The 22,685-nt window shown below is 43.3% G+C and overlaps 1 protein-coding gene across 1 annotated transcript; it reads left to right on the forward strand.

Moving 5' to 3' along the window:
• The first annotated feature begins 782 nt into the window (after positions 1–782).
• On the forward strand, positions 783–22,475 carry LOC147899855 (putative methylenetetrahydrofolate reductase (NADH)). Its single transcript, XM_087376786.1, has 13 exons — positions 783–1,088; positions 5,400–5,630; positions 6,410–6,592; positions 6,711–6,771; positions 6,911–6,993; positions 8,987–9,160; positions 9,678–9,851; positions 14,899–14,999; positions 15,096–15,207; positions 15,318–15,398; positions 15,728–15,905; positions 15,995–16,329; positions 21,931–22,475. Exons 2-13 carry the CDS (start codon positions 5,412–5,414, stop codon positions 22,012–22,014), a joined length of 1,785 nt encoding a protein of 594 aa, XP_087232912.1. The 5' UTR covers positions 783–1,088; positions 5,400–5,411; the 3' UTR covers positions 22,015–22,475.
• Positions 22,476–22,685: the final 210 nt, after the last annotated feature.

Genomic DNA, 22,685 nt, shown 5'->3' on the forward strand with positions numbered 1-22,685 from the left:
ATTTCTACTAATTTTGCAATATATGATGCAAGTGGAAGGAAAGATAACATACTTTATGCCATGTACCCTTGCATTCTCTTCAAACTTAGATACTTTGTAGGTACATATTTAATTAAATTGGTGGAGAGAATTGTAGGCATATCTTATGAAGCTTTTGAATCACTAATAAGTGGGTAAGAGGGAGAGAGAGTTTGGATGGTAAATGTTTGTTTTCTCTTTTATTGTTTTGTTGTTTTTGCAACAACCCACACACCTTGCTTGAATCCTATCCATTCAGATGTGTGAGTGTAGGGCCCCCAAGAAAGGACAAGTGTCTTAAGAGGACAAGATTACCCTCCCCTCCTTGTCTATGGGACCCAAAGGGCAACAACCACAGGGCTCTTGCTAGAACTATTATGGAAGTCTTAAAGGTTGGTGGCTCTAGCATTGGAAACCCAATACTCTGCCAGCACCTTGGAGGCTTTTCCAAAGTTGTGATTTTCACTGAGAGTATGTTCACAGGTGAGCAATCAGGTGATGTGGTGGGTGTTAGGAAGTGGATGGTGGTGGTGGGGGTGGGTAGCAACAACTAGTGGAGGGGTTTGGTGAGATGTAGTGCAGTTCCTTGTAGGAGCAGCAGGAAAAAAAAAAAAAGACGTGGTGTGAACGTGCCCGCTGGAAAGACAACGGTGGTGTGAACGTGCCCGGATCCAGCATTTTCTGCGACTGCAAAGAAATGTGCATATGTGAGAGAGCTGGGACTTAGCATAGCATCTAATGCCAAAGCGCTCTCTCTATCTGCGACTGCAAAGAAATGTGCATATGTGAGAGAGCTGGGACTTAGCATAGCATCTAATGCCAAAGCGCTCTCTCTATCCAGAGCCCTTTTCCTTTGCAGCTTCATCGTCCTCTTCATTGCCGCACTGCTCATTCTCTGCACACTTGAAATCGTAAGCACAGCAGCTTTGGACTCCCACAAAGCACACCAGTAGGCCGAGGAGGGAGGGAGACGAAAGAAAGAGGAGGAGAGAAACAAGGAGGACTTTTTGCCTCCTTCACTCTCTGCTCCTCTGCCTTGCCATTGCCAGATTCCCAGCAGTTTCTTCCAGGTTTGTCCCCATCGCCTTCCTTGTATCCATGCGCCATTATGGCTTACTATCTTTCTTAACCACGGATACTAAACGCACGGACCAGGTGAGTCCAGTCCTTACCCAGCATTGCTTGATGGATCGACACATTGAAGCAACCAATTGCCCTTTTCCCTGTCTCGGATCTGCTTCGCTGCTTCCGCTTCATGGCATTCGTTCCTTCCAACTGCATTCGCGAAGCTTCATCCGGCAGCTGAAACGGACCTGGCTTATATAGAGCAGGAAAACAAAACACATTGGAGGAACGAGAATCTGAGGTGTCGTGCGCTCTTTCAGCTACGGTGTTTTAAGACACGTGAACCTGTGCTATTGGTTGCTTTCCTTACTGGTATGTGTAACGGATTTATAAGGAACCCTGCTTAGATCCACTAGTACGTACGCGATTAGCTCTTCCGACTTGTTCTTACACGACAGAACGTTCAACATTGGAGTGCCAGCGAGTGGCGCACTTCCTCGTACGGATAGAAACAGGCTATTCGAAGGAATAGTTATTCTATATTAACCCTTTCTTTATCGTTTGCGAGGTTCTACCGTACTCGATTGTTCTTGGGGACTTGTTCAGGTGTTGTGTTTCTTGTTAACAATGAAATTGAAACCCGTGGCTACCCCTTTGCGTTTTCGATCTACAAAAGATGTGAGTTACAAAGTCCTCCAATTCCGCTTAGCGAGATTTTACCTTTTGGCTTGTAGCGTATCGTCATAAACAGGAACCTGGGCATATTTGAACCCTTGTTTGGCCGTGTTTTGTATATCCGGCATAATATTTGTTCGAGTGTTTTATCTTTGAGATGCGACCTGCACAATTTCAGGAAGGAAAGAAGCTGCTTGATCTTGACAGTGCTGTGGGCCCCATTATCTGATACCATAAATCCCATGCAATAAGTCACAGAGGTTTTTATCGTTGAGTAAGAGAGGCTGTGTGGCGCATAATTGCGTGACACAAGCCTCCCTAATTACATTGGGAGGAGTCTAATAGTGCTTTGAGCCTGATTATCTGATAATGTTTCTTAGCCTTACCCTAGAAGGCAGTGTACTTGCAATTGTTGTGTTTTTAGAGGATGAGTTTGGGAATGTTCCTGGATTCATCTAGGTATATGAAGTCGAGATGTAACAAAGCACCCTCAGAGCTTGCTCACTTGTATGCACCCGTTTTTTGGTGCCCCCCAAGAGAGGGCAAGCAACCCTCTTGTGGGAGTTCCCTTGGCATCTACGGTATAGAATTGTTGAGAAGGCAGATGTGCCCTTTGATATATGCAAATGTTCAATGTGGCACGTTTTTTGGGTTTAGAAGTCTTTCTATTCATTGATTTTGGATAGCGTCTATGCTCTTGCATTTGTTATTGTTATCCTCCGAGTGGCATTAACCTGACAATCAGTAGAATTGCATTCGTTGACGCAGTTAGTCTGACTAGGTCTTTCTCTTTCCCTGTTTCTATCTCTCTTTTCTCTTTCTTACTTTTCTTTTTCCAACGATCTGTTCATTAGTAAGATTGGCAAATATTCTGTTCTTATGAAGGTATATAAAAGTTTAGGTCTCCAAGGGTGACTTTGAGCAGCCGCACAGCCACCTTGGCTTCCAAGGATCACTGACTTATGGAGTGAAGCTGAACCTTTTACACCCATCTCGAGCTGCAAAGGTCAGTAGCTGATGGACAGCAGCCAAGCCTTTAACAGGCAGGCCACCCGCACCATGACACTGATATTGTTGGCAAGGCATTGACACTGAGTTCTTTGATCTAGGCCCTTTGCTGCCAACATTGTCTATCCTGCAGGCTCCTAGCTGTCAATCAGGTCACACGTATGCAAGCTACCTGATGGCTGACACATCCCAGCACTCCTGAAACCTCTGATCTGCAAGCAAACACAAGAACACACACAACGTGAGGAAACTGAGCAGGCTGCTCACCACCCAACCATGACATCTACGGGATGTGATCCCGAATCAGGATATGTCCCCTCCAAGCCACGGGCTGAGCTACTGGCACGAACTCCCAACCAGATCCTAACCAGCCTGGTGTCCCATACCACTAGGTGGCACTGTGAAGCCTGGGATCTGCTGCTGGGTCTTGGGCTAACGCTATGATGCAGGCGCGCGTCCGCGACTCAATCCAGGATCAGACCTAGCACCTGGGAAGGAAACTTGCTCCCATCGGCTCCCTGAGAATTGAACCTCTGGGCCCCTTATATAGACGGGATGTGATCCCGAATCAGGATATGTCCCCTCCGAGCCACGCGCATGAACTCCCAACCAGATCCTAACCAGCGTGGTGTCGCATACCACCAGGTGGCACTGTGAAGCCTGGGATCTGCTGCTAGGTCTTGGGCTAACGCTATGATGCAAGCGCACGTCCGCGACTCAATCCAAGATCAAACCTAGCACCTGGGAACGAAACTTGCTCCCATCGGCTCCCTGAGAACTGAACCTCTGGGCCCCTTATATAGACTCGGGCCCCAAGCGCCAAAAATAGCGAAGACCTCTAACTGGTTCGTACCCTTGCCACTCAACCCGAGAATCAAGCTTGCCTAGCTCTAAGCCTCCCCAGGCTACCTGAGCTAGTCTTGTGTACCCAGTACACGTCGGATACCAATCCGTGCACATGACAATGGCATTGCCACTAGGGCATGGCAGGTGCTTGTCATGTCCTCAAGACAATGGCATATAAGTAACCCTCTGACATCGCTACTATACACCTTCGGCAAGGCAGCACTCCAGGTGTAATTTTTCTTACTTCACTGCCAGTCTCATTGACCGTTTTTGTCTACAGAGACAAGAAATGAGCCAACAACAAGAAGATCTTAAAGAGAGACGCTGTCCGCTTTTGCAGAGTGCATAACATCAATGTTCATTGCATTAGTACAATTGCTTCAACATTTAAATGGATGCAGGCTGATGCGGCAGACATCTGCAAGACCAACAGTCATATGGGGACATGTCCACCATCCTTATTGTGACATGATGGCTAAGAGAAAGGGGCAAGCAGCCCATGTCCCAGCAGAATGATTGGGTTGTGAAGCATAATAATCCCACACCATTGCCAATAAGGCATCATCATACCTTGATGCTGGTTGATCCTGGAGGAAGGACACATGGGAGAGTGCAACTGCTCATCGCCCTGCCAGGAGCCACTCTTGTGGTTGATAATGCCTGCGGCCTGCAGGTCTGGGACTTTCGGCCGATCTTATGACGGCCGTATGGAAGGTTCTAGCTTCTAGGTTGAGCCATCTAGGAGAGCACTTCCTACCAATACACTTGCACATTATAGACAGGTCATATACGTATTCTGATGTGTATGTGAAAGGATCCTTGATCCTCTAGGACAGGTTATATATGTATTCTGATGCGTATGTGAAAGGATCCTTGATCCTCTAGCGCAGTGCTACAGGCCTTGTTGATTTCTTGTTGGAGTAGCCTTGGACATGCAGCCCTTAGCCCATTGACCAATAGCTCTCTTATAGCTTATATGGCTCTCTATGGGCAGAGACACATTTGGGTATGGCAGTGACACGTTCAGAATGCACTTGGAAAGGGTGTGGAGAATAAGCTGGGAAGCTTATGACAGCTGATAGAGGAGCACCAACAGAATGATTTCATCTCTTTCAGCCCCTCTATGGAGGAATCTCTCTTTTATAAATTTCGATCTCTGAGCTTGGGCTATCATCTTTGGCCTTGACTCATCGCTTCCATTAATGGCTGTAAAAGTGATTTTTTTTTGCATGCACGTGTATGTTTGTATGCCAGGTGATGACGTGCACGATGGTCCTCAGTCTGTCCATTGTTCACCCTTCCTCAATTGCTCCTGTTCTAGCATGTGGGTTCTTGGAGTGTTCTCCCTCCTTGGTAACCATGGTGCGAGGTTGCAGCTGTGTGATTCTGAAGAGGTGTAAGGAGGGGATTTATGGGAGCCACTGAGCAAGCATTGGTTGGATGGTGAAGTTTGAAAGGTGCTTGTGTTTGTTTTGATTGGTTCGAAAGTTATGGAGTTCTTACAATGGCATCAGAAATTTGTGACCAATAAGCAAAGGTGTATCCATGCTGATTGAGAGTGACAACAGAATTGAATGTAGTATCTATTGTTAGCATTGAGTTTTGTTGATGTGAAAGCTAAGAGCGCTCTGGGAAGAGTTTGGGCTTCTAATTGTTATTTAGGAGCAGAAAAGCCAAAGGTTGGTTTGCCAAAGTGGGTCTTTAGAGAATTGAGCATTGTCTGTTATTTTTTAAGACGGTGGCTGCAGACTGATTGGCTAACTCTGTAATTGTTGAAACTTTTGCAGACTTAGTCAACCATGAAGGTGATTGAAAAGATCAGGGAGGCCTCAGCTCATGACCAGATCACATTTTCTTTCGAATACTTCCCACCTCGAACTGATGAGGGAGTAGAGAACCTGTTTGAGCGGATGGATCGTATGGTGGCATTTCAGCCACTGTTCTGTGACATTACTTGGGGTGCAGGAGGCTCTACGGCTGATCTTACCTTGGACATTGCAATTAAGATGCAGAACATGGTGTGCCTGAAACTCAACTGGTGTTGAGATGAGTTCTTGTTAGGCATCTTATGCACTTCTCCTCAAGGCTTGTTAATGCATGTGTGTATTCACTCGAAGTTGCATTGGTATGCCTGGCCAGTTGCATCAGTCTATAGTGAAACTGTGGATGAGGTTTTGTCAATTCACGAACTCTTTCTTCCATTTAATTGTGTTAAAGGTTTACTCCATGTGACATAAAATCAACAGTTCTGCTCACTGGTTTCTGATATTTTGTCTGGCTCGCATACATAGCAAACTCACTTCGCGAAAAGGTATGACACAATAATACTGGTATTGATTGTGTGGTTTTCCAGTTGACTAGTCTGTGCATGCGTGTAGAAGCTTGACATGCATAATGTGAGTTTACAAACTCATTTGAATCCCTGGAGGCTGGGAAATAGATGACGCATAGCACCTAGAGCTGAAGACCTATACCTTCAGCCTCACATTTTCTGCTGTTCCTTATATGATTACTGGCCTTATCCTGCCATGAACGTGTTTACTGTCATGATTATGCACCATCAGTTTTGTCAGAAGTCTTACTATATTATAGGTGAAAGAGGACAGCATTATCATATGTTTCTGGTTTCCCTCTTTTTCTGTTTCTTCTGAAGCATGTTAGATTTACACTATTGATGTTACAATCATAGCACGTGATGGAATAATTTATAGAGCTGCCTGTGTAGAAACAGATCCAACACAAAAGGTGGCCATTTGCTTCATATAAATCTCATGCAATTCTTATGCCCTGATGACAGATTTGCGTAGAGTCAATGATGCATCTTACTTGCACAAACATGCCAGTGGAGAGAATAGATCAGGCCTTGGATGCAATCAAGGAAAATGGAATCCAAAATGTTCTGGCTCTTCGAGGTGATCCTCCGCGTGGTCAAGATAAATTTGTTCAAGTGTCGGGTGGATTTTCTTGTGCGCTTGATTTGGTAAGTTGCTCATCAACACGGATTGACTAACTTATTTTGTCTGTCTGGTTTTGTGGTTGCTTCAGAGTCAACAGGATACCATGCCTTTTTAGTGATCTAACTATGAAATAACCTGTAGGTCAAACATATTCGTGCATACTATGGCAACTACTTTGGCATTACTGTGGCTGGATATCCAGGTAATCAGTCAGGTTTTTGCTGTTTGAGATGCAAAAAATGAAAATATAAGAGACTACGTAGAGCCCCAGAATTGATCATTATGACAACTTTTTATGCTTTCTTAATTTGAGCCATCTTTATTGCATTTTGTTATGGCAGAGGCTCATCCTGATGTTATCACAAGTGAAGAAGGGGCAACTGAAGAAGCATATCAGAAGGATCTATTTTATCTTAAAGAGAAGGTGATCCTTAACATTGCTCTTCTTATATGGAAGATAAATTTTGACTGGATGAACTCACCTGTCAGAAACATTTACCTGGCTAAACTCATCGGTTGCACTTTTGTTCTGGAAGCAGAAGTTTTGTGTCACTCGTCTGATTAGAGCATGCTGTGTGTGGGTGAGGGACATGATCCATTGCTTATTTTGCAGTGGTTTTGCCAGTCAGTTGATACATATGTCATTACTCTTCAAGATATTTAAAAATTCTTATTCTTGTTGCTGGTTTATACTCACAAATCTTCTTCTGACTGATCCGGCTGTAATGATTATGATGCCCTCTTTAGCCATGGAGAAACCCTTTCTTGACATTTGCGCCATATCTTGTAGCATACTGGCTATGAAGTAAGGACGACAAAATCGAGGAACTGATACCAAATGAATCTCTCTTTACTCAAAGACAATCTCAAGTCTCAGCTCTAACTCTTCTTTATGCTCAAGTGGGACTGTTTCTCAATACATTAGCTCAGTAAGTCAAGTTAGAAATCTATGAGGCGAAGGCCGAGGATTCCATGACGTAGTCCACTACAGTGTGACTACCCTTGTGTGGGCAACATGTGTAATGCCATGACCATCTCCAAGATTGCCACCATGACCTCATGGACACGCACTGCTGAGTTACAAGCATATGCATGTTCACACACACTCGCATGAGTGCCCTCACAGGTGCGCACACACACAAAAGAAGGCAGTGCCTGCAGGGTGAAGTAATAGGTCTTGCAAATGAATCTCTTCTAGAAGGTCTTTTCTAGACTCTCCCTTTTCTAGAAGAATAGAGATTTTCCTCTTACACTGTTTTTAGTTTAAGTATGGCTGCTCCAGAAAGGAGCAGCTAGGATTGTATATTTTTTCTTCGAGTTTTTTTGAGTAGTAGCTACTCCTCTCTGGAGCAGCTATGAATGTACATTTTTCCCTCAATGAGATACTGCTTTTTACCATAGATTCTCAAATGGCCATCTACTGACTATGTGAACTACTCTATGATCTAGACTCCTGATAGAATCTTTGTAGGACGACCTTTCTGTAGGATGCGTTTTTGTGTGGATATGTGTGAGAGAATATGCTTGTACTATGGCCTACACCTGTTGGGTGCAGATGACGTGGGTGACAGTTTCATAATGGCTAGTCCTTACTATGACAATGGAGTGCCTAATATGTGTGATGACTGCTTGTTTTCCAATGTTTGTCGGTGACTTTTGCCATGGTTTTAAATCCGCAATGTATGTTTGTTTTAGAGAATGAGTTTGACATGTTCGTGTGCTTTCTTTAACCTAATGGAAAAATTAAGAATTTAAGGCATTATTTTGGTATTAGGAAGGACTATTAGGTCAATTCTCTTTGTTATTAGACCAGAAATGTAAGGGAGGCCCCCACCCCTTCCCTCTCCTGCTCATCCCAAAAAAGAGAGAAAAAGCACTACTGCAAGCTTTGACAATGCTGAAAGGAAACTGTATCCTTACATCAACATGGTGAAGTTTCATCTAACAATCCTGGCTTTGAGATAAAATTGTGAGAGCTGGATGTTCCCCTTGTCTATAAGCTCAATGTTTGCCTTGTAACAATATTGTTTTTTACAACAATGTCTGGAAAATTTTCAAAAAAGCCTAAGATTTTTTCCCATCAAGATGGATATTTACATGGAATGGATTTCTGATTACATTGGAGGCCAAATGACCTGTATGGATTTCTTAGCAAAAAGCTCGCTCTACCTAAAAGTGTATATCTTTTTGCGGCAGATTTGGAATGCTATATGTGTGTTATGATTGCTATGCATTAACTTTGCCCATTGAGGAAACTTGCATAAAGTCCCTGCTTCCAATCCCCCACCCTTTTTTCTCGTGTCTTGCTGATGTATTCTCTTTCCTTTTTGCGAAATACAGGGAGATGTAAGAAGTATAATTATTGTATTGATAATCAGTTGATCGAAAAGTCTTGCCAATGGTGGTGATTTTTGCAGGTTGATGCTGGAGCTGATGTCATTGTCACACAGCTTTTCTATGACACGGACCTATTTTTGAAGTTCTACAATGATTGCCGACAAATTGGAATTACTTGTCCTATAGTTCCAGGAATAATGCCCATCAATAATTATAAAGGTTTCAAACGCATGACTGGATTTTGCAAAACAAAGGTAGCTGTTCAACATTGAGCTTGTCATTTTAGGCACTTACTAATGCGCACTTGAAAGTTGGTATATTTGAGCTGCCGGGTGTGAAAATATTCTCAGGGTCTTTAAAAGTAATACTATGAAGTAGACGGTTATGTATTTTGACAGTTTTAATGGTGATATATTGTGCATCTTTACCTGTAGAGGAATACCATCAGCAATTGTTCTTCAGACTTCTTATGGCAGGTGCTAGATGCTAGAAATTTGAAAGGGGACGATACTTGTGGTGGTCTTTGTAAGCGCCACTTTGGGGTTGTAGTGGGTTGCATGTGAAACTAGCTCTGGCTAGATGTGCTGTGAATCCTAAGTATGCGGCTTTAGATGTGGGATTGAGCCACTACACAGCACAGTTGTTTTGTCGTCTTCATGTTCATTGTTGTGTGAAAAAGGCCATCTGATCATGTTTTTTAGAAGCACCTTGTTTAAAAAATACCTAAGGATTCAGGAGTTTAATGCTTTGTGCTTCTCCTTTTTTTTCCAGATACCAGCAGATGTTTCTGCTGCTTTGGAGCCTATCAAGGATGATGATAAGGCTGTCACAGCATATGGCATCCATCTTGGTACAGAGATGTGCAAGAAAATGTTTGCCCACGGGATTAAAAACTTGCACATTTACACTCTCAATCTTGAGAAATCAGCGATTGGCATTCTTCAGGTTGCTAAAGGCTTCCGAACTTCTTTTTGATTGTTTTCTTTGCATAACAGAAAAGTGTATCCCTTTGACAAACTTCTTGTTAATTCCTATTTTTAGACTTCAGCAATACAGTGCTTGAGTTGTTCAAGCAGGCAGATTTCAATACCACAGCCAGTTTTGAATTTGCTATGTCTTTTAATCTTCTTGCAGGGCTGTACTTATTTGTTTTATTCTTGAGCTGCCATGGTTTGTGCAGGCCTATTACATCAGGCTTTCTGTGCAGTTCAAACAAAAATTTAAAAAATCTCATGTGAAATTTGGGCTCAAGCAAGAGACTTGTGTCACGTGTTTTTAAAAACTGGCTAGGACAGTTTTTTGCACGTCATACTTGGGACACATGGATTGGGGACCTATCATAGTTGAAATTAGGCAGTTATTCTGGGATGATTTTGTTTTCGTTGCCAGCTAACATTTTGTTTTCAGTGAAAGAAGTTCTGTGGTGAAGATGGCATTTAAAACATATGAATCTGGGCTAAGATGGCATCTAAAACATAACCATCTTTGCCAAGAACAGTTGAAAGTGGCTCATGTCGATGCATTGAACTATCCATGTTTGATGACTCCAAGAATGGGGCACTCTCACTCACGGAATCAAGGTTGTATAGACTTGATACAGTAATCTTGAAGCTCGACATCTTTTGCACCAAAGTCTAGACTTTAAGGTCAAATAGAGTGCATTTTCACTCCACGTTAAGAGGCCATAATGTTAAGGCATGGCTTGCTGGTACTGTCATGGGCTGCGGACCCCTAGTGCCTGTATGGGGGTCCTGAAGCCCCACTGCCTAGCCACATACCTCAGAGTGCCCCAAAAGATCCCGGGGAGGATTTTCTGAGGGTCCATGTGTTTTCACATCATGCAGCATGACGATTTGTAGTTGTCTATGGGATTACTCATTGCCCACAACCACATTTCATGAAGGGTAACTTGAGACCTTTTTGGCCCCATATTTTCCACCATATAGGATTAGACGACACCATGCCATAAAAGTTGGGGGCCAATGTCCCCCTGCCCCTTTGCTGCGTTCCCCCATGCCACAAAGGTTGGGGACCAATGTCCCCCGCTCCCCCTTGCCGCATTCCCCCATGTCTATTTGTCTTCACCATATATACCATGACAATTTGTAATCATTAGTGAAGGTCCATACGGTGGCTGCAGCAACATGTCGCAATGGTTCACAAATTGGCGGTGCCTTCGCATAGGCATGTTGTTGACAAGGAGAAGACACAACTTCCACTTGGATTACTCAATGTCTACAACCAGATTTCATGAAGCGTTAGTTGAGACCCTTTTGGCCCATAATTTTCACCATATAGCTTTAGACCGGTTTGATGTTCTGAAGATGGAGAGGAGAATGCAACTGTCACCCTCTAGGCCTCTAGTAGGCTGGCAATGACCCAACTAGAAGGGGCCCTGACCTGCAAGACAGCCAACCATAGGTAACTGTCGTGTGATAGTCGGCTGTACCATATTGGCTATCAGCTGTCTGTCTGCCACATTAGCAAGCAGCCAAGAGTGTCATGTAAGTAGCTGATGTGTACGCCACATTATTAGCTGCCTGTTATACTTCATCATCACAAATGTTTGAAATCCTCAGTCAAAGGTGGCTGTCATATTGTTGCCACATGAGCACCAAGGGAATGAAGCATATGCAGGGCCTTTGATGGACCTTCCAATGCATGGGAAATCCAAGCGTTGGTATTCAGCTCCCATTGAAGAAAGCGCAATGCTTCTTGCTAAGTCAAGAAACACAGCTGTTTGCCAACACAAAACGATAATTTGAAGTCAATCTCTGTTTTCCCATCTCCTACCCAATCTGAGTAAAATTAACCACTGAGTGTCCTGCAGTATATTGATACCAACATCAACAATGTACGAGATGACTTAAAGTTCTCATGTATAATTGAACAAGTATGTCCTTTGTTATACGTATCCCCTATGGCTGCTCCTAATGTTGTAGTGGCTTCACCTCCTTAGGTTCTTCTCTTCAATTTCTTCATCCTTTTGCCTTGCCAGCTATGAGGGCTGGAATGGTTTCTTGGGCTTCAAAGCCTTCTTGATTGTCCAATATCCCTTCAACTCAACATTGTATCCATTGAAGATGAATTCTTGACTTTTGAATCGAGGTTTGGAACATGCATATAGTATTGACAACCAAAACTTAATGAGTGTGAAAGCACTGTTGCTCAAGTCTAATAAGTGCAGTGTATCCTATGCTCAGTCGGGCCTACATTGTTGGTCGCATCGTGAAAATCGGGCTAGAGAAAAGAATTCCAAAATATGTGTAGGATGCGAAAGCTTCCTCTGGCAATCTGTCCAGTGTGAGCTCTCTATGCATGGATGCCCAGCATGTGTTGAAGATTATGCATAATCTTGGTTTTATCAAGGTTGACCTTCAAATTGCGTGTCTTGCAGAAGCGATGGAGTGCAACCAAGTGTTGTTGGAGGCACTCAGTTGAAGAAGAGAGTAAGATCACATTGTTTGCATACATGCAAAGGAGAATCTGGACCAAGGAACCGGCGAGAGCGCAGCTTGCTCCCCCTAGGTACTTGATGAAGGCTTGAAAAGGGAAGGGGAGAGAGAGAGAGAGAGGGATTATTAAAAGTCTTCGGAAGACAAAAAAAAACTTGATACAATGATATGAGAGGAGCCACTAAGTGGGCATCAACACCGATGATGAAGATGAAAAGAAAAGTCCATAATCATGATCATAATGGCAGCAGTACATAGAGAAAAACTTTCCCAGCTCAGAGAATGGGCTGCTGGGGCGTCAACTTTGAGAAGGGGGCGTCCTTGTGTGAGGTTGCTGTGTGGTGGCACAAAACTTGTGATGGAGCATTGGCAGCTGTTGGCATATCACCTCTAAACCATAGGAGTCGGCTTGCCCAACTTGCAAGCAGTTGTAGCCATCGCACAGTTACCTGAGGTGACCTTGTGTGGTCCGCTGTGATCTCTTGGCTAGGGCCCTGCGGCGAACAAGCATCACTGTCACACCTGTGGTCATTTCTCCGGTTCGGTGAGCATGGAGGGAAGGTCCCCTGATATGAGCTGTGTCTCAGTTTGCTGCCAAGCTTCTCTGATTTGGGTAGGACGGGAGATTGGATAGAGGTCTGGAACCATCTCTGAAGAGGCAATGACAACAACCTCTAATCTCATAGTACACGGGGCATCTAAAAGCAAGTTGCTCCTTTGACTTGATCTCCTGGTGATCACATAGGGTGCAGATGTGACCCTCTTTGGGTACGTCCTGCGCCTGACCACTCTCCATACGAAGTCGGTGTGATGAAACAAAAAACTGTCCAATCGATATCCTCAAGGAGTGGGGGAGGTGGATTCGTGTGTATCCTGGTGGATCGATGAAGCCTTTTGCTGAAATCCACCAGCAATGGTCTCTATAAAAGCTGAGCTTCATAAGGAGCTTCGGCATGAGGTGCCAACCAAGTCCTAAATGTGTGTAACTGTAAGAGATCCTCTCGGATGACTCGGGGGGGGGGAGAGAGAGAGAGAGAGAGAGATTACCATTTCATGCACTTAGAAACTAGTTGTGGTGTTGGTGGAGATGCATTGCATTTTGCAGTACTTCATTGATAACTTCCTGCTTTCCATTGACCTCCATATTATGAACTTTCCTTTCAAGAGCCGCAAGCTAGAGCTTGAGTTCTCGGATTTCGAGATCTAGGTACTAAACACGCTCATGTGGAGCTATAATAGGCTTCATTCTTTGATATGTTTTTGCATATGGTCTAGGAGTCAGGGCAAAAGCTGCAACAGCCCAGTAAGAAAGCCTTGAGGGGACAAATGTCTTGACCTTGGGAGTCTCCATATGGACTTGGAAAAGCCCCTTTGTTATAGGTAAGCCTCGAGTTGGGCTGAGGGGTTTCAGACTAACCTGGAGTGGGGGGTTAAGAAACCGGACCTGCTGCTCTGTGGATTCATCTAGATATATAATTTGGCCAATTTAAAGGAAAGTGCAAGTTCCACCTTGTGAAAATTTGTCCTAGTTGTAGGCTGCTCATATGGAGATAATTCTTTTTTATTTTGGGAGTGCGTTGGCCTATCAGCTCCTTTTTCTAAGATTTTTTGCTTAAAAAATGGTCATTTGGGAGAGACCAAATGGAATACTCACGTCTTCACAGGCACTTGTAGATTGGATGAAAAGAATGCGGACTAGTCTTCTCTTTTAATGCTAGCATTCATCATTTCTTAGCCTGCCCTTTACCTCTGAATGTTTGATAGAAACTCAGGAGGAAGACCATGTATAATGGATACTCCTGTTTGGAGACGTGTGTGTAAGAGCATATGTTAATACATTATGGTCTATTCCCATATTTGGGTGTTGACCATGTCGATGGGGATGCCATGGTAGATTACAACATATGGAGTTTATGGTTCCTAACCTTGTGGGTGGCTATCATGAGGTGAAACTTACACTATTATTTTGTTTTTGGCTGATGATGTTGGGCATATTCCTAGATCAAGTTGATTTTGGAGCATCTAGTTTAGACAGTCTTCTGTTTTTTATATTTGTAATAGTTCAGTTGACACACATCAATATGGGTATCATTACAAAGCTCTTAAAGAGTATATTGTAAATATATCAATCACCTACGAATTTAGAGTGAAACAGTTTTACAAAAAATTCTCCTTGTAAATACAAAAGACACCTTGAGTAAGAGCTTCATTGAAGGCGTATGATGGCAAAGATACTGGCAAGGCTCTCAATGCCTAGGCAAGGGCAAGGGCAAAGAAAAACAAGGATCTCTGGAAAAGAATGGGCAAGAGGATGGATCATCAGATTCTAAGAAGAAAAGGGTGGTCTATTGCAGCAAGATGGGACACTATTCCAAGGAGTGTAGGATAAAGCGTCCGTTAAGAAGGACGGCAATTGCTTCATATGTTTACTGATGCTTTTATAATCTCGTGTACTTCGCTTGAAACTGGCCTGACAATACTATTTCATTTAACTAACCATGTCATGAATATCTCAAGTATTAACCATTTTGCAACAGAATCTTGGGCTTATTGACGTCTCAAAGATAAGACGGCCACTTCCATGGAGACCTCCCACAAATACTCGCCGATCTAAAGAGGATGTTCGGCCCATCTTCTGGTATGTTTGTGTGGCCTTTCAGAGCATAAGTTGATGAAAAGTCAGAAACGATATATATTTTGCTTCAATTTTCTAAAATCTGAATGTTGCGTCCAGGGCAAATCGTCCGAGAAGTTATATTTCAAGAACAACAAGCTGGGAGGAGTATCCAAGTGGGAAATGGGGGGATTCTCGCAGTCCGGCTTATGGAGCACACAGTGATTATCAGGTTTAAAACGGGCTATTTAAAGCAATGCTCATGTCTGCTGATCCGCTCATCTTCTCATTGTCGTTTATAATGCTTGGGTGTGTGTTATTTTTTGTCTGGACTCTATTCAGTTCTTGAGAAGGCGTTCTCGAAACAAGAAGATTCAGGAAGAATGGGTTGTCTCCCTGAAAACTGTTGAAGATGTTCACGAGGTACAATTTTTAGCCATACTGTCTGCACTTGCATCTAAGAAAGGCTTTTGGGATTGATGATAAGGGCTTTGCTTAGAGTCAATTATGCTTTGTTATCCAAAGGGTCATCATCATACGGGGTTGAAAGATGCATTACATATTGAAGCCAAGTTGGAATCAATATTTGCTTACCCGATCTTATCACTCTTGAAAAGAATGCGGTGCAGTATACACAGCAATCATTTGCATGTTTAGATACTGTCATTGGTGCTTTCTACTTTATAAGACGGCTCTTGTATTACATTTTTCTCCTCTCAGAATATTTTGGAAAACTCCAATGTCCCTTGCAGCTGTTTGCCAGCTACTGTGCGGGAAAGGCAAAGAGCAATCCATGGTCAGAGCTCGAAGGTTTGCAGCCAGAAACTGCAAAGATTAATGATAAACTAGTGGAAATCAACTCGAAAGGTTTTCTCTCCATCAACAGCCAGCCTGCCATTAATGGGGAGAAGTCCGATTCGCCTACTTTAGGTGAGTATGTGAGGTGCAATGAATGCCTTAAACCTGGGATACCTAGTTTTCAATGTCCTTTTGATATTATCTTCTGTTTCTCCTGGTAGGATGGGGAGGTCCTGGTGGTTATGTCTACCAAAAGGCCTATGTTGAATTTTTCTGCGCGCCAGAGGAACTGCAGAGGCTTGTAGAGAAGGCAAAGAGAATGCCTTCCCTTACTTATGTGGCTGTCAACTGCAAGGGTGAAACACGTTCCAATATTGGTCCAACAGATGTGAATGCTGTAACATGGGGAGTGTTCCCAGCAAAAGAAGTTGTTCAGCCTACCGTTGTTGACCCTGTTAGCTTTTTGGTATGGAAAGATGAAGCATTCCAAGCATGGGAAGATGAATGGGCATCTCTTTATCCAGAGGGAGACTCATCAAAGGAGATTCTCAAAAAGGTGTGTAATTTTGTTACATTCATAATAAGAACTGAAGGACATAGACGATAGAACAGCCTTTTAAAATATGTGATTTATGGAAATATTTAAGTCTTGATTCTGTACCTTCGGTAATCAGATCCAAGAAGTGTAGCCTTACAATACATTTGTTGCTATGGAATCAATTGTGTCAGAATCCTTGGCTGTCGGGTGCTACATGTATGCATACAGAATTAACTTGTTTCTGAATTTCGAATTTATAATCTTGTTGCTACTGTTAGAAATATGATTTCAAGGGGGAAAGCAAGGGAGCACACCAATGAAACCCTAACCCTAACCATAGAAACATTAAAATGACCAAAACACTCATAAACTCACACAAACTCCGTATATCCAACATTCCCATCTACGGAGTGAGGGTGGAAGGTATGTGAGACACCTTCAATAGCCATGGTGACATAGGCTATAAAGACCCAACTAGTACATGGTCTTGAAACAATCTCAGAGGCAAGTAAGCATAGCTCAGAGGCTAGTGAGCATGGTACAAAAGACTCATAGGCTCACCAAGCGAGGCTTATCATGCATGGATGTACAAAGACTGAGTGGTCTAGTGATAACATGCCTGACCAGTCATGGCAACATACATCAGTGAACTCATCATGACCCCCCCTCCCCCTCTTGCTGTAAGCAAGGACATGGTGAACTGATGAAGCCTTCTGTAAAGCCAAGGCAAATACAATCATTTTGGGACACAACCCTGGCAGAGAACCATTTATTGACTCAAACACATGCATAAAATTTATTCCATTCATTTCGGGGGACTACCCAGGGCAGAGTACCCTTAGACTCTCTCACAAGTAAACTAAAAGGCATAATCCTCATCTATCTCCTTAGACTCAAGAGATAGATTGGAAACTGCTGCATGTAAGGCCTGCTCCTTAGGCCTAGTGGAAGGTCCAACATCATCGTATGTATCATGATTTGCTGCTGCTACAAGATTTGCATGCTCCTCGGACTGCTCCTTAGCCATCTTCTTAAAGCAACGACATCTTCAGTGTGACCCAATTGCTTGCAGAAAGTACACTTGGGAGGCTTTGGAATCTTCTTGGCTTTGTCCTTTGCGTGAAATGCATGCTCTATAGTGGCCTCCTTTAGCTCCTTAAGGCAGCGGTCTTCATCAATGAGAATGGCCGTCATTTCTTCAAAGATGAGGTCTTGTGCCACACGTAGGACAGCCAAGACATCAGAGTATCGGTTGATGCCTTCAATGCTAGTGAGTAGAACCGCTTTCTTAACATCGTCATCAACTTGAGCTTCAAAAGCCTCAAGCTGGTGGATGATAGAACTCAAGGTACTCAAGTGTTCTGTCAAAGGTTGATCTTCATTCATGTGCAAAGAAAAGAACTTTTGCTTCAAAAATATCTTGGAGTTATGATTTTGTGGCCGAAGAGCTGATCCAACTTGTGCCATATTTCTTTTGCGGTCTTGTTGAGGTCCCGATGGTGAATGAGATTATCTACAAGGCCCAAGCCAATATGTGAAAGTATTTTGTCATTCCAATCATCCCAAGTCTTGAGTCGTGGAGTTCTTCTCTTCTCCTTTGGGCCTTGGTTCAGTTCCTTTGACAATGCCCCGAAGACCATCTTGAATGAGAAGCAGTCAAAGCTTAGTCTGCCAGGTTGGGAAATTGGTGCCGCTGAATTTCTCAACGACGAACATATTCTTGTTTGCCTCCATAGCTATTGGGAACCTTGACAGGAATTAGGGTTTACAGCAGAATAGGGTTTTGCAGTTAGGGTTGCTGAGACAGGAATCAGAAGTCGACTGGCTGAGGCAATTTCTGACCAGTAAGCCCTAATTGTGAAGCTTCAGGGATAGGTTTTCTTGCGAAGGCGGTTGGTTCCAGGGCTGCTGCAGGGTCGAGGCGGCATGTAGAGTACTGGAATAGATCTCGAACTGTGTGCAGGTCTCTCCAGGAGCAGAAAGAACAAGACGGATGGCCTGAACAAGAAAACAGCCCGAAATGCCCAGAAATGCCCAGAAATGCCCGAAATGCCCGAAATGCCCAGAAATGCCTTAGTATAGCCCGAAATGCAGACACCCTGTCTTCTTTTGCCAAAAACGGAAGGAAACAGCCCCAAACTCTTCCAAGAGAGGCTCGAATTATCTTCAAGATAAGCTCCTAGTTAGGGTTTGCTGTAAAGCAGGTACACGGCTCTGGAACAGCCCAAAAACTGTCTAGGAGGAGGAGACCAGCAAGAAGAAGCGCCTTTGTGCAATGAAACAGCAAGGAAGGGAGTTGTCTAGGCTAGGTGAGGTGAGGAGAGCCAGGAATCAGTAGTCGACTACTTCTCAAGACCTGCTGTAGTTCATGTTCTGTCCTGTAGTACTGCCAGCCAGGCTTGTTAACAGGCGCACTGCACATGCTGCTATTTCTTCACTTCTTGTGGCCCACATCTCACCAGGGGTCTATTGCCAGCCACTAATGCTGACCTGGGTGGCCCTTGAGGATGCCCTAAATTTAATACAAGACGGAGATCTATGTGCTGTTCATGGCAGCTTTCTCTCTCTCTCCCCTCCCCCTTCCTCTCTCCCCCTCTCTCTTTCTCTCTCATCCTATATAGCAATTCATCCTCCCCCATGTTTTCCTCATATGGGAGCGCACAAGTGGGCTAATATTCCAACAACAATCATGGAGAATTTCGGAGAAGTATGAACATTGAAAAGACAAATAAGTCCGTGGCAAAGAATTCAGAGTTGTAGACACAGTTCGATTAGCAAGCATATCCTCATTAATGTTTAATATTTGTTCTCTATGATCATGGATCCTAGTCAAATGATTCACACTGAGTCCCGCTTTTATATCTTGGCATTGTCAAGCTTTCTTTTCAGGTAAGAGACTCTGGCCTCATTCCTTCCTTACACATATTCTCCAAGGTATCCTAGTCTTGGAGGAATAGATATGAGGTATGGATGTATCTCTTAATAGACAAGGCAACGAGTGACAAATCTGTGCATCTCATTGAGCAGGTGCAATTGTAGTTGGCATCACCTGAGCCTGCTGCCCATCATGGGGATTACCTCCTGTAGACGTGTAGGAGCAATGACTACATCTCTTGGAGGGGCATCTTCACCTGCAACAAAAGACTCTTCACAACCAATAGATTCTTGGCCATAAAGCTCCATAAGAGTAATTGGTGCCATCCAATTTATCCTCTTGGGCCAAAACTCTGAAAACAGGAGCTTGTCATCTTTTGGTGCAAACGGTGTAAAATCATGATCCAAATCCTCTAGCCTCATTTCCACCAATAGGCGAGCTGTTTGAAATTGGAAAATGAAACATCTCTGTTCAAGGTGGAACATTGTTCCTGCACCACTTGTATATCGATTCTTGCTTGACTCATCCATACAAAATAACAAAGCAATTCTGGGTTGGTAAAGTGAAAATTTTTTTTTGGGCATGCGTGCACTCATCTCGCCTCATTGACAACTTTTAGCACGCAAATTATAAACCAAATCATTAGAGATAGTCTTTTAGACTATTGTATTGTCTTAATTGCAAGGCCTTATCTTTTTGGCGATTACCAGGGGCAAATTTTTTATTACGACGTAGTTATGTGCAACATGAAGCAAGTGATGTAGCACCACGATGGGGGATGAAGTGACCATCAAAGGCCTATCTGTATCTATGTTCCAAATTACCAAAAGGCAGACCTTTTGGTAGTATTGAAGGGATCAACAAAGGCCCATCTGCGTCTATTATTCCAAGAGACTCAAATATCTCTTCTTTGTAACATTGTCTTAAATTATTTTGTGTGTTAGGACGATCTGCAAACGAGAAAAAGCTGTTAGACCAATTTGGTCTTTTCGGGAAGCTGTTGGGTCGGCCAATTAGCCCCTGCCAGGTCGGTTGGCTGGGGAGTCCATTGGGGCAAATTATGCATCATTTGAAGCAGCAGTTCAAGAGCTGATTGGAGCAGTACACATCCAGCCAGAAGGGCTTGCACAAGTCCAAGGGCGGTGGTAAGGACGTGTAGACATAGCTCACTTGAGGCTGCACACCTAGGCTGACAGTTAGGGCAGGAAGGTGTAGAGATCAAGGCACGGAGACTAAAGTCTACAGAAGCTCGGCAAGGTGCATGCAGGCTCAGGGATCCAGAAGTGCCAAGGAGGTAGTAGGACAACTTTGGTTCAGGATAGAGGTACCACGGTTTGGTGGGACTCTGGACTCTTTTGTATTGTGTCCTTTTGTGGATGGAAATATATCTTTTATTGGTTCTATATCTCTCTTGGAGCATTGTCTACTTATTGGCTTGCACACACACATGTATGTTGAGTACACACAAGTGGAGAAGAAGTGAATCGCAGCAATAGAAAGAGGGGTCTGGGAGAGAGAAAGAATACAAGACACCACACTGGACCCCCTAGAAGGTCTTTATTGCAATAGAATAGTCTTTGTACAACTGACTCATGAAAGAGCATAAGTTTGAGTACAATCTTGAATGAATCTAGGAGGCCAGGGGCCTTTCTTTTATAGACTAGGCCTCGCAAAAAGCTAGGGCCTGCTTTGAACTTTCTAAAAGCTGCTTTTACAAAAAGCCAAGCTTTTGGTCTTTTTCCTTCTAAATCTGGTGCTCTGGAGCTTTTAGGCGCCTTTTAATCTTGTGGGCCCTCCTTTTAATGAGGCGCCCCCTTGTCTTTACTTTTTGTGCCTTGTGGGACCTGCTTTTAACACTTTTCTCCCCACTCTTGGGTCCTTTTTGCACTCTCTTAGGTCCTACACATGGCACAAACAATTTCCAACACTTTAACCCATTAAAGGTTAGCGAAATGCATGCATTCCTAGTTCTTGGACAAATCCTAGTCCCTTGTTGGCATCCCCACAGTTCTCTTTTACCAATGCAAAGCAAAAATAGTAAAACTTATCCTAGTGAACCAAAGTCAGCTTTCTTTGACCATAGTCAATCTGATAAAGACTCTTCTTTATTTCTTGGGAGAAATACCAATTGGTGACAGTATACTCACTGTAATCATACAAAATATAAGCGTTTACCTTGAGCTTTAGAGGAAGCCATGATGGTATATTTCAGATTCTCAAAGGGTTCAATGCCTAGGTAACTCACCTTCAAAAACAGATCAGGCTTAGAAAGCTGTCCCTGGGCAGGTAGCCCTCAGGGCTGGAATCCCCAATGCAAGATTAACCTTAGGGTGCAGGCTCTTATTGTCGAGGGAGTATGGCATACAACCTCAGGTGTAGCTCAACTTTTTGACTATGGCAGAGTGGTGAATCTGTTAAGCTCTTTCCCATGCTATATGCATTGCTGAGGTGCTTTGATAGGGTTCTTCTGTTTCAGAAGGCTCAGGGCATGAAAATGGTGATATGAGAAGAATTTTGAATGGGTGTAAGGTCTGCTTGAGTGTTGCTTTCGAGGGTTGCCTGGCTTCACACGAATGGACATTTGGTATGGTGGTAGAATTTTTATACTGATGGTGGCTATATGGCAAAAACATGTTTCACTTCAGCAAAATGTGGATATTCTTTGTTCTATAAATATGTTTTCTAGTATTATTTGCATTTGTTTATTGCACTCATACCTCTTACATCCTTGCTGCTGTTGACAGATCAAAGACACGTACTTCTTGGTCAGCCTTGTGGACAATGACTATGTTGGAGGTGACCTTTTTGCTGTGTTTGAGGATCTGTAATATGGACCATGGTGAACCCGGAACCCCATTATTGCCCTTGCAAATCTGCATGTGCTATTCTAGGGTCATGCGGTTGGTAAAATTTACCTCACAGTATGCGAACAAAATATATTATGTACAATAAGCAAGGCTGAAATATGCTTAGCTTTCGACTTCTGTGGGGAGAGCGAATGTGATATATCTGCAGTATCTGAGGATAGCTGTATACTTGCTATCTTGTCATGGTACTTAAATTACATTAGACAGAACTGTGTGCTGTGTTACAAGGCAATAAATTACAAGATCCTATTCACACCAGGCAACTATACATGATATCATGTTCAAGGTGACAGAGAGCTGGAACGATGATGATTATATTTTTGTTGATGATAAGGAGAAACTTTCATGCCACAGGCTTCTGTTGATCCTCCAGTTATTCTGTTTGTTTTCTGTGGAAATTCAATCAATCATATTCTGCACCACTACGTCGGGGAAACTGTAGAGCGAACTGTAGCTCAATTTGAAACCCTTGTATGATTTAACTGCATACAAGTAGCCTTGACCAGAGGAAGATAAAACTGTTTTTTTTCAAGGAGTGTGTATACTGTGCTAGGATATTTGTATCTGTTGGAGTACTTGCATTTCCAATCATCAGATAAAAAATTCGGTACAATTTGATGTGCAAAACTTAT

The sequence above is a fragment of the Dipteris shenzhenensis genome, chromosome 7 (genome assembly GCF_047967505.1).
Source record: "Dipteris shenzhenensis isolate YYH24624 ecotype China chromosome 7, Dip_SZ_1.0, whole genome shotgun sequence".
Classification (NCBI taxonomy): domain Eukaryota; kingdom Viridiplantae; phylum Streptophyta; class Polypodiopsida; order Gleicheniales; family Dipteridaceae; genus Dipteris; species Dipteris shenzhenensis.

What these genes read in the sequence shown, in the direction of transcription:
- LOC147899855 (XM_087376786.1), top strand. Translation starts at nt 5,412, where the DNA reads ATGAAGGTGATTGAAAAGATCAGGGAGGCCTCAGCTCATGACCAGATC. An exon ending in CAATTAAGATGCAGAACATG is followed by an intron (nt 5,631 to 6,409) that starts GTGTGCCTGAAA and finishes CCCTGATGACAG; the next exon opens with ATTTGCGTAGAGTCAATGAT. An exon ending in GTCCGATTCGCCTACTTTAG is followed by an intron (nt 15,906 to 15,994) that starts GTGAGTATGTGA and finishes TTCTCCTGGTAG; the next exon opens with GATGGGGAGGTCCTGGTGGT.